The sequence below is a fragment of the Neolamprologus multifasciatus genome, chromosome 7 (assembly GCF_963576455.1).
Source record: "Neolamprologus multifasciatus chromosome 7, fNeoMul1.2, whole genome shotgun sequence".
In the NCBI taxonomy this organism is placed as follows: domain Eukaryota; kingdom Metazoa; phylum Chordata; class Actinopteri; order Cichliformes; family Cichlidae; genus Neolamprologus; species Neolamprologus multifasciatus.
The window spans coordinates 37,279,698-37,296,322 of NC_140445.1; the positions used below are offsets into that span (position 1 = coordinate 37,279,698).

Below are 16,625 nucleotides of genomic sequence, written 5' to 3' on the forward strand. Positions count from 1 at the left end.
TTTTGGTTTTATTGTTAGATGAAGACGTCTAGCATGACATGCACCTTATCAGACACTTTCACCTGGTGCAACCATAATGCTGCTTCTGGTGTAAAATAAGCCACATTTCTCTTAGAAAGGCTTGTTTGGCACCAGGTTAGTATGACTCCATTTCTCCCAACAGTTGAAGAATTCAAATTGCAGGTTGTTGAAGCCTGGTCCATAAGCCAGGTAGACTCTGTAGCAATTATGACAGTTCTGCGTTGTCCTTTTCTTTCAGCCATACCGGTGCTTTATCACAGTAGTAATGTAGGGTTGACACAAAAGCCCAACACACCTTTGAACTTGCCTCAAGACAAAACATTTGGACAGATAGATAGATCATTAATTAATTACTTAATTAATTAATTTATTATTCTCAAAGTCTTGGCATTCAGGGGATAAAGAAAGTAATCACTCTGACATAACATCTACACAGCATAATGCTAAATTTCAGAGCTAGGTTTGGTGTGTTCACGGATGATTTAGACCTCAGAGGGCTAAAGAACAAAGAAAGGGGCATTTGCAAAAGTTTACTTAGTCTGTTTTAGAAATAGCATCCATCCATCATAGTGCGAGAGGCAGGGTACACAGTGGACACCAAGTGTCCATTTTTCTCTGGGTGAAATCTGGATGGCCAGCCTTCACAAAAACTTCCATAAATAAACAGTGGTGTACATGAAAGAAAGTTAGCAAGAATGTTAAAGCTCCACAAAGAAAAGATTTTCCACTTAGTGTTGTGTTTAATATGAGATGCATTGTGTCAACCATGGTTGTCTTTGTCAGTTGTGGGTCTGTCTGAATGAATCAGCATAAAGGTGACTTATGTCTGAATGATGGAATGCAATCACTTTCGCAGAATGATGAAGCCAGCAGTGATACAAATAGCTTTAGTACGAATCACAAAGGCTGTTACGATCCCCCGTCTATCTCTCTGTGTGTCTCTTTCCACATCAGAAAGGTATTACTGAGCAGAATTTCATTAAATCTCTAGTCCCCCGGTGCTTTGAAGCCCTTTCTGGGCGTCGCCAGGTCGCCTCTCACTGCTGGCTGTGGATTGGAATGACACTCAGCAGACAGATAGCTGCCGTGTCTCAGGTTGTTTTGTTGTGAAGGTGTTGTTTTTAGAGCTGGAACCAATCCTGCCTGTCACTTAAAAAAAGGGAGGAAATGGAAAAGAAAAGAAGAGAATAAGAAGAATGAGGAAAAGATGGAAGGAAGAAGGACAGAAGGAAATTGACCAAGGAGAGGAGGTGGATGAGCAGGTGGAAAAGACGAGGATTCTCAGGAGGAGGAGAGGAGGGTCTATGCATGGGAGTAAGATGACATAAAGATAATCAAAAAGGAGGAGAGGACAGTGATGGAGGGTCAGGAAGAAAATTGTATTTGTAGAATAAAAGTTACCCAGGAATCAGTAAAGTGTTCTGAAAAATAAAAACTTTTTCTATGCAGATTTATTATTTGTTTGATTGACGCAATCCAATTATAAACTTAAAAAAAGGACAATGATAGGGTTCCAGTTCATTTAAATACCACTTATTTAGCATTTATAAATAAAAGTATGAATAAGTGCTTTTCCATTGAAAAATACTTTGGAAGCTGTGTACAATGCAGATAAAAGGAACGTAAAACGTAGAAAATGCTTAAACGTTTAAGTATTATATGTTACAACAACTACTACTTTCAACAACAGTATAAATGCATTTAGCAGTTTAAGGTGTAGTTTCAAAATCAAGATTTAAAGAATTTCTGCTCTTTCTTCATTTGTATTATTGAGCTCAGTCTGGACAGTTATCCAGTCCAGACTGGAGGCTGATTCAACACACAGACTTTATACTTTGTGGAATATGAAGATGAGGATTTTCTTCCTATTAAAAAACAAAAAACAGGGCCACGTGCAAAGGTTTTTTTTTTTTCAAGAAAATTAGTCCAACAGTCATTCCTAGGACAGACAGACAGACAGACACACACACACACACACACACACACACACACACACACAGGCACTTTTTTCTTCTGCTCTAAGGGGAACACTTAATATGTATCTCTACCTGTCTCTCACACATCGTCTCTCATCTGTTCCTAACAGGCTAGAGGATGGAAGAGGAAAGAAAGCTACAGTCACCATAGCAACAGACATCACCGCCCTATACACACCCTCCTACACACACGAGTTGTAGCGTGGGGGTGGAGTGTTGGCACATGTGTGTGTGGGGAGAGAGAGAGCAGAGGTGATGGAGTAAAAGCATTTCTCTGTGTGTGTGTAACAAAATGTGTGTGTGTGTCTGTGTTGTGTGATGGGTTTGCTAAGGTCACACGTTCAGTGTGGAATACAAATCTGTCATGGCTGACACACTTCCTCCTCTCCCTCTCACTCGCTCTGCCCTTCGCTTGACCCTACCTTTTCTTAATCTCTCCTTTTTCTTCCTCTCTTCCCCTCTCTCCTTCCATCCCTTCCTCCCTCCCTCCCTCTCTCTTTTTCTCTCACACCAGCTGATTGAATTTCATCTCTTATCCCCTCACTTTTTTGAATTCCCATTTCTCCTTCCTCCCCCATTCTTTCCATTCATCTCGATCCTCTCTTTCTACCTCTTCTCCACCAGCCACCTGGATACGATCTGGCATGGCTTTTTCTTTCTAGCGCGATCTTTCCACTTGCAGAAAAAGCAAAGGGAACCCAGTGATTTTAGCCCACGTTTGCTGAAATATGACAAAGGAAATTGCATATTTAGAAGCCTTTGCAGGCCCTGCTCCACACAGATGTTACTGAGCCATTTTTGTTTTGAATGACATTTAAAAAGCTGATGTTTCAGGGCCTCTGTTAAAGAGAGTTTATGGAAAGTTACTTGAAATTAGATGTAATAGTATTTTTCTAGTGTAGTCTGACTTAACCTGAGTGTATGGCGTATCATCTCAGACCTGACTGAGATAGGACTGAAAAGGATTCTTGATCATCTGCACGTAAACAGCTGCCGTTGAAGCTCCAGCTGCTGACAACATCGACAAAAGCAGGAAAATCTTCTGCTTCACATTTCTTGTTTGTTAGTCACATTGCTTGTACTGTGTTCAGCTCCAATCTCACCCTTCCCCTGACCTCATCCTAACCTTACCCTTACTGTAAACTCACTCTAACATAAACCTAAACAAAAGCAACCCTTCATGCTGACCTTAATCTTACACTAATGTAAAAGGGGATTAACAAGTCAACTGCAGGTTTAATCCTGTATAAATCGACGTGATAACACATACCGGACACTTAACCTGCTCTGACAAAGGTTATATTTGAGTTGTGCAGGTACAAAACCACCAAGAACTGATCAATTACTACTCCAGACAGAGTCACAATGCCTGGGAAATCCCTTGGCTCTCAATGGGCAGATAGTAGTATGTCTATATTTAAAATTTGATTTTCTCTGACAAGCGTTAATAAGAAAAAATATTATTAACAACAAATGTAACTGTTACCATTTCCCCAATGCTCCAAACAATTTTAAAGATTTTTTTTTTTTTTTGCTTTCTATTTTTTAAATTCTTTCTTTTTCTCCCCCCTTTTTTGCACTTCCCCAAAATACTGGGGTTAGTAGTTTTATGATTTGGGTTGCTGCCTGTTATGTTTTAGACCTCAAAGGGATAAATATTGGGTTATGTATCTGTAACAGAAGGACCCAACGCACACAGTGTTGCCAGACAGGTGACTGTTTATTCACACTGTCTCTTCAATCCCTCTGCGGGTGCAGCTTTTCTGCTGCCTTACTTTAGTTCAGCACAGCTCTCTTGTCAGGCCCTGGTGTCCTACTGAAACAGGGGAGGCATGATTAGATGATGCAGATGTGCTTTGCTGGTCAACCTCCCCTGACACCACACCCTGAACCAATTCTCCACCCCTCCCTGGCAGCTGAGCTACAAACCACATCTCACCACAGTATTATCCTGGAACTATATAGTATTTTTTCTCTTAAACATCGAGTCACAGACCATTGGTTTTTTGCTAAAAGCTGTGTTTCTTTCTATTTGTTTGTAGCTTTTCCAGATGAAAAGCAAACTGTTTTACCAATAAGTTGTTCAGTTTTCAGTAGACCTGTCCATATATGTCATGTTCTACAAATACCTAGGAAATTATGTGAGCTGATAGCCAGCGACAGTGAAGGCAGGCAGGAGAAGATATCCTGCATATGCTGAACTTCACAATAAATATTACTGAAATTAACTTTACCCAAATTCTGACTGTAGCCAACTTGAAAATGATGTCTCTTAATTCCAACCATAACATTAGCAAAACACAGAGATCCCAAAGAAGAAGACCCAATGCCAATATGTATCAGGGTTGTTACAGGTGAACAGTCAGAGTATTTTCATCTGAGACTTGATTTATTATTTTTCAACAGTTTCTTCTCTATTTTTTGTAAGTGGCTGAGAAGCAAACAAATCAGCTAACCGCTGGTAAAGACCAAGAGGTCAGCTGTTATGTAGCAAATCAGGGCAATCAAACAACTTTGTAAAACAAATAAAGACAGCATGCCAAGCAAAAGCACCTAATGAGAGCGATTTAGTGTCAGGATTTATGGCAAAGAGAAAACAGTCTGAGCAAACATGAAGGTATACGAAATTGAAAAACAGCAGACTACAAGCTAAATGAAAAACAACTGAGTTACTTAAAGAGTAAAAAAAGGCATAGAGAAGGAAAAGATAAAAAGAAGGGAGACAATTAAAGAACAAAAGAAGCAATTAAAAAGAAAAGAAGGGGACCAATTACATGTTGTGAGGATAGCAGATAGCAGGGACATATGAAATAAAAGGAGCCAATAACAATTCAAAATGAAAGGGAAGTAGGCAAACACAAGGAAACAATGAAAAGTGTGTGCTGTCATCCTGACCTTCAAGCTGTAATAACATACATTTGCGATGCAGAGGAGAGTCTAGTGTTTTACCCACTTCAGAGGACATACTGACATTTTTTTCCCAAAAACTTATCTAAACCTAAATTTTACAGATAGATAGATAGATATTTCACAATCAATTACACAGCAAATTCCAGCAACCTTTTGCTAATGGTTGGGAAATATGCATCTTTCTCTAGTAAATTGGTTGCTGCCTTGGGACTGTTTGACTAAAAGTAAATTTAAATAAACCTTAAAACTTTTAATGGACTTGTCCCTCTATAAAATGTGGTTCCCAGCAATGCAAATCTGTTAGCGTATTGTGCTCACAATGTTGATAATGTATGAACACACACACACGCACACACACACACACACAGTAGTTGTACTCGCATCTCTTGTACTTATTTTGCGGGAACTCATCTGTTCCCAGAAGGGAGGTAGGGCCCCACCATGTCACATGTTAAAGAGATTTATGGCCCAAAATAAGAACACACACAGTGACAGAAGCTGCATTCAACTAGAATCTGTGACAAATTTCAATAATTAACAACTAATGAAAGAGCAAATGACTGTGTGTATGTGAAAGAAAATGTTGAAACAGTTTAACATCTTTTCTTTCTTGCCCTGAACTTTATAATACTGGTAAATTTCTGCATGTGGAAACAAAAGAAGGGAGATGTTAAAAAGAGGGGTGAAGGATGGCTGGACTGACATGGAAGATAAACTGTGGATTATGGAAGAATTAAACTGTCCAACAAGAGATTCTGACAGAGAGGAGAGGAAAGGTGAATGGATAGATGTGAATAATTACAAGAAAATGAGAGAGGACAAAGTAATAAAAGAGACTGGTGGAATGAAGACATGACTGGACTGCAGTTTAGATCCTGATCCAGAGTTTAGATTGCATCCAGACCAGGATTTAACTGAGACTGTACTGCAGAGAGGGGCAAGAGAGGACTGAGGAGACTGTAAAGCAGAGACCGGGAGATAAGTGTGATATCTTTTTTGTCTTTTCTACTCATGTATGAAGCCATTATCATACACACCAAATAAAGAATTCACACCATCAACCTCTGTCGACCCCTATTTGTCTCTCTCAGATATTCCCACTGATTGCCGGCATATATTAACACAAAAATAAAGTGCACTTAAAAAAAAACAACTAGAGAATAATAGGATTTTATGTCATTTTCTCAAGAAGGACACTTGATATTTTAGATAGAAATGATTGTGGTTTAATATGTAATGAGATTTTTAACTTCTTTATATATTTTCACTGTGGCATAAAAACTGCAGCAGCACTTGTGAGAAAAAGTTAGGTTTATGTTCATTATGTTAAGTTTCCCACTAAATTGGTGGTGTTTATGGCAGTTTACCATTAAGCTGCATTGTTGTGCATAATAGGTCACTTATGTCATGTATGATTGAGAAACACACTGACGCATTGAATTGTCTGTAAGTTTAGTGAAGAAAAAAGTCGATTTTACACAATAAAGGAGCTAGCTGACTGACCAGCAAGTCACAATCAGAAACATTATAAAAGATGGACACGCTAATGTGTCTACCCATTGGTTTGTGAACTTCTATTTTGAAGCTTCAAGAAAAGTGTTTTTGCCATTGCCACCTGGAAGCTACGGGGATCTTTTGCACTGTCTGTTGTCACCATTATCTATTAAAAATCTACAGGACAAGCTTGACCCTATAGATAGCTAGCTAGTGCAGTCATATAGTATCATATAGTCAAGGTTGGTATCATACAATTCAATATCATCTGGTGGGAAGCAACCTGTCTCCAAACAGTTATGGTAAGATTGAGACTGACTGCAGTCATTCTCAGATAGACTGGAAAAGGTTTGTAAATAATGAGGACTGCAGGTTGCCAACATGTTACAATCAATGGACTTCTTGCCACCTGCTCATATTACAGTTATATTCCTATATTAAAGCAAGCTAGGCAAGGGCCTATATCGTGTTGCAGTTAGAGCACCATCCTGGCTAGCACTGGCTAAGATTAGCAAAAAGACGGATATCTTAAGGTTGTTTTTGATGCTCAAACAAAACAAAATTCCTTCCATGAATTGACTTATAAAGTTGCTGGTCACATTCCAGTTTGATGAAATTTCAAAACAACAGCTAGTTAAATTTCCATATTAGGTAGTAACAAATGTGCTAATGTATAACTTAGTTATACTAAGAGTATGGAAAGCTGGCTCTTTATATTAATGCTGTGAAAGAGAAAAAAAAGCCAGATGAGAGGTTACAATTGTGTCTTTATTCAGAGAGCATCACCACCTGCATTTATTCTGCATTAATGAAACCACTTAGCTGCACTACATGTGAGTGTGTGTTCTGGAATTTTCCTTGAGTGAACGACATATTTGCGTAAATGCACGCTGAGAGCAATTTTAAGTGTGTGAGAGAACAAAACCATTATTGTGTGTGTGTGTGTGTGTGTGTGTGTGTCAGAGAAGAGTCACTCCAAGTATCAAGAGGCCTGGCATCGTCAAAGGTAACAAGGTGGTATGCTGACAATCACACCCGGCCCCATACACACACACACACACACACACACACCCGCCGTGAGTTCTCTTGGGAATGTCTGATTGGCCGCTGTGAGCCTGCTGGGAAGCTTGGTTCCCGTGGCGATAGCAACCAAGTGATAACACCAACCATCTGACCCTGTTAATGTCTGAGTGTGTGTCGCCATCTGTGCTCCTGGCTCGGGGGAGAAGCAACACACCGAACAGTGATTAAAGTCAAGACAAAGAAAGAAAGAACAAAAGAAAGAAAAGAAGACAGAGCAGGTTAGATGAAGGCATACAGGTGACAGCGCAGGTAACAGGTGACGAGAAGTATTCATGTGTTTTGTCTTATGTTATTAATCTCAAAATATTTCAACCTGTTGGAGTCAATATAATATAAATGCTCTCTCCTGCTGAAGCACCTGTTAAAAACAAATATGTTTATTATTTTAAAAATACTAAATATATTTTGACCCTGTGCAAAGCAGCAATTCACAAAGTAGGAAACAAATATACAATGTGCTGCTATTGGTTGTAATTCCCAATCAAAAGAAAATGAGGGAATGTTAAAAAAAAGTAATATAAAAGTATGTTACTGTGTATTTTAGAGTTTTGTACTGTTCTTCTAGAATATCATTAAATTTACATAAATAGACTGTGATTTTACATTTCGAATGTAAATCAACATAAAATATCTGTAAATGTAATAAAACATAATTTTCTTGTTTTTTTTAAATGTATTTTTCTGTACATATGCATATTTAGATTGTTTAAATACTTTCACAAATATATCATAATTTCACAAATATTTGTCCGTTATTTGAAAGATTGAACTGTTAAATTCAAATGTAATGCTATGGAAAAAATAAAATGATTCTTATAACCTTTTTTTTACATCAAATAATAATTATTATTATTATTGTTATTTAGGGCGATCGTGGCTCAAGAGTTGGCAGTTTGCCTTGTAATCAGAAGGTTGCCGGTTCGAGCCCTGGCTCGGACACTCTCGGTGGTTGTGTCCTTGGGCAACCAACTGTTAACTGTATATTTAAGTATTATTATTCATATTGCTGCATTCATTGACCTTGTTTATAGGTAATGTCATTGTTTGATCACGTTAAAATGTACCTAATTTAATGTTTAAAAGCACTTGAAAAAGGCAAAATCCCATGTAAATTTAGGGAAACAAACTGTATTGTCATTATTGAAAATAACCGTATTTTCATGAGAAAGTTATTTTATGGTATTATTTTGGCGCCCCAGCTGCCAGAATATTACTGTTTTTTTAGGATTTTTTTTTTTTTACGGTGTAGCATTGGTTTTTCTCTGACCAAAGTCAAGAACTGGATGTCCAAACTTAAAGTGAATGAATGTGAAACCAAAAGAATTATAATGAAACACTTTCCCCCAGCACCAGCATACCGTTGATCTTTGATCTAGGCCAGGTTTAATATAAAAATTAGGGATGCAACGATACCAATTTTTTCAAACCGATATGATACTGATACTTGGATCTGAGTACTTGCCGATACCGAGTACAAAAACCGATACTTCTACCACACACACACACACACACAAATGCAATGAATTGGAAAACAGGTTTTATTTTATTCTCTGCCGATAATGAATAATATCTTAATAAAAATGACCACAAAAAAATTTCAAGTGAAAAATAAGCACTTCTCTTAAATTATTGCAGAGTCTCCACATTGTAATTTAACAAAATATCACTGAACTATTGGCACTGTCTCGAGCTTTCAGAATAATGAATAAACACTTCTGTTTGGAATAAAATAAATACAAATTAGGTTTGAGAATAAAATAAACTTTTAAATTATTGCAGAGTGTCCATATTATAAACAAACAAACAAAATAACGAAAGTATTTGGCATTGACGAACGAACTCCCCATCTGCCCTGGATCATCAGTCCACTGTGCCGTTAAACCAAGGACTGACATCGCACACACTGCTTGTCTTTACCTCTTTAGAAAGTTTTGGCACCATTATTTCCCTGATGTGTGGGCGGCTGGGAATTTCATATCGCAGCTCGAGTATGCTGAGAAGACGGTGCAATCCTATGTTTTCCACGGCCGGCATTGGCTGGTCATCCAGAGCAATAAAATGAGTCAGAGCCTCTGTTATTTTAACTGCCCGTGGATTTTCTCTTGACATTTTTCATCGCTTTTCCAAAACCCGAGTTAAAGTTGGCTGTTCCGGTCCACACTGCTGACATTTTGTTTAGCCTAGCTACTGCAGCCTCCAGTTTCTCTTTTTTTATCTGGCGCGGGATGTCCCCCTAGTGGCTAATCTAAAAAACTACAACAAAAATGACAATCCACCCTCTGATTAATGAAATAAGTTAGTATCGGTTCGTGGTATCGGTTAACTTTTACGAGTTAACCGATACCACATTTTACAGTATCGGTCCCGATACCCGATACCAGTATCGGTATCGGTGCATCCCTAATAAAAATGTAAACAAGTCTGCAGTGTTTTATTTAGCTTATACATATATCTAAAATCTGGTCATTTATATGTCACTTAGATATAGAAAAATGCCTTTATTTCTTCCAGACTTTACTGCTGTTGTCCGTGTGAGCCTTGCCACTGATCAGTTAGTGGTCCCAAACACTCGTGTGGTCAATAATGGTGATCATGTCATTGCAGTTCAACTTTTTCTACTATTATACCACCACTGATGTGAAGGTTTTATCTAAGTAGTGACACCATTCATACCACAGCCTCAGTGCTGTTATTAATGGTGACAAGGCTGTAGTGACATCTGTTTGCAAGCAACAAAGCCACTGCAACAAATATAATAGGCCCTCAAGTGTTGTCCAAGCAAGAGCAACACAGGTTACTTTTAAAATGTATTCCATTACAGATTACAGAATACATGCCCCAAAATGTATTCTGTAACGTATTCCGTTATGTTACTCAATGAGAGTAACGTATTCTGAATACTTTGGATTACTTAATATATTATCATGCTGTTTACAACTACATGAATGTGATTTATTACTATTACTGAAAGTCCGGACCGTAGTAAAGGGACCTCTGGCTAATACGGTGGGTTCTTTGTCGGGCTCGTAGCTGAAAACTAGCTTTACTTTGTTGTCTGGGTCAACTTTGCTAGCGAGAGACAGAGAGAAGCGTTAAAAGGCTGCTCCAACGGAACTTATTGTTTCAGAGGAAAACACGAACACGGTGTACAGTCGAGTCTTAATAGCTTACTTACAACTGGGCTCGTCAGGCACTCTTCTTGGCTGCAGTGGTTATTATTATATTTGCATGCTTCCAGCTCCCGTTTCTGCTCCGTGACAGCTCGTACTTTTCCACCCTCCTTTTTCTCCCTCCTCGCGCTCACAGACACATAACGAGTATGGCAGTCCATTCTCCCTGCAGCACGGACTACACTGCCTATGATGCTACATTCTTTAGAGCTATACCTGTAAGCATTCTGCCTATTAGCTTAGCACAACAACAAAAAGGCGCTCTCTCACCCAGGAAAGGCACAGTCGCAGAGAGTGCACATCACCCCATAACCATGGCAACCGTAACGCTGCCGCCTGGAACAACAGCACATAGCTGTCAAACAAAACCCAAACAGTCCTGACCTGTGACAATATGAAACAGGAAAATACCGCTGTGTTATCCATTTATTTCAACAAAGTAACTGTATTCTAAATACCACCTTTTTAAATGGTAACTGTAACGGAATACAGTTACTCATATTTTGTATTTTAAATACGTAACAGCGGTACATGTATTCCGTTACTCCCCAACACTGTCTGAATGCAGCTGTAGGTTGACCAGCAGAAGTGCAGAGGCCAGTATTTATAGACTGGTATTAGGGCTGTTGGATATAACGATATATATCGGATGACGATATAAAAACGTCTATCGTTTCATTTTATGCTATCGTTTGTTTCGTGGTGTCGCAAAATAAACTGTTTACAGCAATATATTTTTCATTATTTTGATGGGCACTGTAGTGGCTATATTAATTTCTTAAAGTTCTCTCTTTCTCTTATATTTAATATAACCACACTACAGACAGACAAGCGCTTGTTTTTATGCGTTGTCGTTAGCAACAACGACGGTAAAACCACCGCGTGTCCGCTTGTTTATTTTCCACATAAACCTTTCACAATAAAGCTCAAGATCCTGTTGAGGCTTTTCAAAATAAACTGAATCACGTGAAAGATGCAGAGTATTTACGGTTGAGAAGCAAAAAAGAGCCGCCAGCTGCTAAAAAATAAACCTTAGACTCAAACGTTAGAACAGGCTTTTCCCCGCAGCACGTCGTGTAATAAATACTCACAAAGAAAACGGCGGCCGTTACAACCTATGTCTAAAAATGTATAGTTTCATGCATCAGTTAAAACACTCGACTCCAGGTACGCAACGCCCAGCTGGAAACACTTCACGCAAGTCGAGCTGCCCGAGATTCACAGAATTTACAGAAAATGTTACATTTTTGTGATTTATATTGTTATTGGACGAGAGAAGTCTTAATATCGGGATATGAGATTTTGGTCATATCGCACAGCCCTAACTGGTATCATAGATTAGGTCAAGAAGTTCTACAGTTTCACTACCACGTATGCTCACTGATTCCATCTTGGATTATTCGATTGTAGCTGCTCCAACTTTTGCAATGAGAAGTCTGACTAACTAAAAATTTTGACTGGAAACCTGGGATTTACCACTTCCCACTTCAAATAGATTTCATAATTAGTTTTAACATCTATCCATCCATCCGTTTTCTTCCGTTTATCTGGGGCCAGCAGAGAAACCCAGACCTCCCTCTCCCCAGCCACCTCCTCCAGCTTGTCTGGAGGAACACCAAGGTATTCCCAGGCCAGCCGAGAGATATAATCTCTCCAGCGTGTCCTGGGTCTGCCCCGGGGCCTTCTCCTGGTGGGACATACCTGGAAAACCTCACCCAGGAGGCGCCCAGGAGGCATCCTTGTCAGATGCCCGGACCACCTCAACTGACTCCTTTTGATGTGGAGCAGCAGCAGCTCTACTCTGAGCCCCTCCCGAACTTCTCACCCTATCTCTAAGGGAGAGGCCAGCCACCCTTCGGAGGAAGCTCATTTCCATTTTGTGTGTGTGTGTGTGTGTGTGTGTGTGTGTGTGTGTGTGTGCTGACGTTCATGTTATAATAGGCTATATATATTTTTGTAATCAGGGTTCTTTTTAAAAATATTTTCTTGCTGTCATTTCACAATAAAGCCTGGCGATGCTGACTTGCTTCACCACAAGGCTTTTAATATAAAACAGATGAAGAAAGCCTGGAGTTCGTGTTGACAACAAAAAGCAGCTGTGGTGAGTTAAGTTTAAATGATAACAGAAGACACGCAGCCCATCTCCAATTAAAGCCCGGTTGTCTGTGCAGTAAATAAAGCCGTGTGCTCCTCTGTGACTTGGAGACTAAAAATGCAATCTAAAAATAAAAAAAGATGATTATTTGCTGCTGGCAGCACATTTGTTCCACTCACATCACATGACTTCAGCTGAAGACTGCAGACTGTGGCCAGTAGCCTGCATCAGCTGTTTACACGAGCGCACATATCCGAGCTCCTGTAACAATTATCTCGCAACGAGCTTAGCTTCTCTAAAACATCTAGGTTTCAAATAAACAGATACTACACAGTCCAGGATCACAACCAGGATAATTCAGAGTGGTTATAGACATACACATACACAAATGCACACATCCACACATCCACACAGCTGCTGGTCCATTTAGATGCAAAATGATTCTATTGTGCTGACTCAGGTGTTCTGCAGAGTGGCTGAGCTGTTCACATCTCCCTATAACTGTGCATGTGTGTGTGTCTGTGAGTGTGTCAGATGGTAGCTTATGTCGCTCCACATGACTAACTGGATTTCAACACCAACACAAACAACAACACAACAAATAATGGCTTTGCCAAAATGGACCAGCTCCTGCTGTTCTCTCAGCTGTGACTGTGATGTGATTACTGACAAAACCAAATGTAAGAACAGGCCACATCCACTGGGGACAGGGCCAAAGGATCGTTGCTTGATTTTAGGGCTTAAGCAGACCGCCCTGAAAGGGCCAGCCCTCTGTATGGTAAATAAAGTCTAATAAATGTGTATCCAGCATCAGTTAGGGTGGGGCAGCTAAAAAATGAAAGGTGGAAAACTTGGGATGATCCAGTGGTTTGAGCGGTTGACCAGAAGGCTGCTGAAAGGGGTCAGGTGGTCTTTGATATAGATTTTGTTTTGTGTTTTCAGTGTTTTCACACCTGCTGCATTTAGTCTATTTAAATTGAACTCTGGTTCTCTCTGAACTGAGTATTTTCACTCTTATTTCAGCCTATTTATAGAAGAAATGACTGGGTTTGAATCAGAGTGAACACAGAAACTGTTCCAATGGTCATCAAACCACATCTTTATTGATATACACCAAGATGTCATGCAGCCCTAAAAGGATTTGTGTCTCCTCCCGAGAATGAACCAGGAGTCTTTCACTTGTCTAAACCTCTATAATACGAACAGTGGAGAAAGTTTACAAGACTGACTTGAACTGAAACATGAGCTCCTCAGGAAAGGCCCGTTTTCCCATAGACTTCCATAGGACCATTGGAACCTCTCCAATGGCTTCACTTTTCAGAGCTAGAAAGTATGTTTATATTTTATACTGTCTTTATGTAGGGGTGGGCAATTAATTTTCCCAATGGGATTCATAAGAACCTGGAACTGTTGTTAAGCTTATGAAGAGATACAATTAATATCGAGTAGAATCGAGTTCAGTTTATTGTTGTGCCTCTCCAAAACAGTTCCAGTTTCTCATGTGGCCTCCTGAGAAAATTAATTGTCCATCTCTGGTCTGTAGCTATAACCAATCTCCTCTGGGAAGCAAGATGAAAATAATTATTGGCTAGAGTTAATATCCAGTAAACAAAATGTAATGTCTTTAGACTGCTCATTCAAGGCTGCCCTTCTATAAACTAACACAAGAATATTACAGATACAATTTAACATTACAATGTGCATCTAATTAAACTATTAATACACATTAGCACTCTCACTCTCAACACCCTACAGCCATTCAGAAAAAAAACAAAATCAACAAATTTAACAGCAAACACAGCAAACACATGCTAATTACCTACTGTTACATTAAATGTGTAGACAAAGAAAGAAATAGGAGGAGCATCACTGTATGCATTACCAACACAAAAGCAGCTAAAAGAGCTACAGCAAGCCCTGATTTAATACCTGCACACGCTCTACCTGTATCCAGCTTCTTTATACACCCTAACAGAACAGATACATCTTTGTAGGGTACCTCTGATCACACTGAGAGGGTCTGTATTAATGTATTTGGGATGGACTGAACCCAGAGCTTAAACGGACCTAGCTCACACATTTAAAAAACCTGATATACATGGATGAACATGACTGATGTCGTGCAGGGTGTTTAAGTCATCTTGTTCTTTTTAGCAAAGTTAGCATAATTCATAGAGCTAAAATAATTCCATCAATAGGAAATATTTAACATGGAACAAAATTTACCCATAAAGCAGACTGCAGAGAAACCTTTGGGCTTCAGAATATGCATTTCGGAATATTTGTCATTGCAAAATTACTGTAAGTCAACAAAAAGATTATTAATGCTTATTTACATATTAATATATATATATATATATATATATATATATATATATATATATATATATATATATATATATACATGTATATATATATATATATATATTACTTTTACCAGGACTTCTGGTCAGGACTTTAGACCATTCCTCTGTAAACCCTAATAATGTTATAATTTATAATTATTGCTTCCCTCACATATAATTACAACTTAAATAACTCTAATCAGCGACATCTGCCAGTTAATTAGATAGACTACCACCACACAGGGACAGAAATATGAATAAAAGTTTGAAACTGAAGAGGTAATGATAGAAATGAGGATGGCAGGTGATGACAGCTGGATGTTTAGGTTGTAACCAGCAGAGGGATATGACATGTGTAAGCTGCGTGTGTGTGTGTGTGTGTGTGTGTGTGTGTGTGTGTGTGTGTGTGTTCCTACCTGGCTCTCGGAGCAGCAGCTGAGCCATCGCCTGAGAGCTACCAGCAGAGTTCTCCGCGATGCACTGATAAAATCCTTCATCTGATTTCACCAAGCCCAAAATCTGCAGGTTACTGCCATCCTAAGACACAAGAAAGACAACAACATGTCAGAAAATTAAGAGTCTGGCTAAGAGCTTTGTACAAGTGAAAAATATGTCAGTTACACCAAATCAAAAACTGTGCATGAACAAAAATGTCTGCAGCAGAATATGTTGGATGACCCAGATTATTGGATTATTCTATTACAAGAGTCCATATTCTAGCTCTCTCTCTAACGCGCTCTCTAATTCTCAAATTCATTGATTTCACAGCTCCCTGCGGTTCTGTTATAACTGCTTAATTTTTCACATTAAAAACATATACAGGAAAAAATGGTGTGTCTGTGCTGCTTTATTTATTTGTGTTTTTTTTAAAGATTCTGTTTATGTTTATTAAAGTGCTTCTTTACTGGAAAATGGAATCACATGCATGTAGGCAAGGTGAAGACAAACCCAGCATTGGAATAAAGCGACTTTGAGTGTGGTGTGGTTGTTAGTGCCAGGTGGGCTGGTCTGAGTATTTTAGAAACTGCTGATCTGCTGGGATTCTTTCACGCGCCCGTCTCTAGGGCTTATGGCATGGTCTGGAAAAGAGAAAATATCCAGCGAGCTGCAGATCTCTGGGCAAAAATGCCTTGCTGACTGAAGTCAGAGCATCATAGCAAAACCCATCATCTGAAGGTTGCTTCCAGCAGGACAACACACCATGTCAGGATGCTCAAATCATTTCAAACTGGTTTCTTGATCATGACAGTGAGTTCTGTACTCAAACGATCTCCACAGTCACCAGATCTCAATCCAATACAGGAAGTGGTGGCATGAGAGACTTGCTTCATGGATGTGCAGTTGACAAATCTGCAGGAACTAGGTGATGCTGACATGCTAATATGGACCAAAACCTCTGTTTCTAGCACCTTGGTAAATCTAAGAGACCAAAAATTTAAGTTTTTCTTAAGGCAAAAAACAGTACTAACAATATGTACCTAGTAAGCTTGGAATACATGTGTATTACATTTACAGTCTGTTTGCCCTTTTT

The 16,625-nt window shown here is 39.0% G+C and overlaps 1 protein-coding gene across 4 annotated transcripts in view; it reads right to left on the minus strand.

The window, feature by feature from the left end:
• dcc (DCC netrin 1 receptor) overlaps positions 1-16,625 on the minus strand; it is a 389,213-nt gene that overhangs the window by 179,067 nt on the left and 193,521 nt on the right. For all 4 annotated transcript variants that reach the window (XM_085168991.1, XM_085168990.1, XM_085168994.1 and 1 more), the window contains exon 7: positions 15,511-15,631. In XM_085168991.1, coding sequence (XP_085025117.1) covers positions 15,511-15,631 — 121 coding nt within the window. The remainder of the gene's footprint in view (positions 1-15,510; positions 15,632-16,625) is intronic.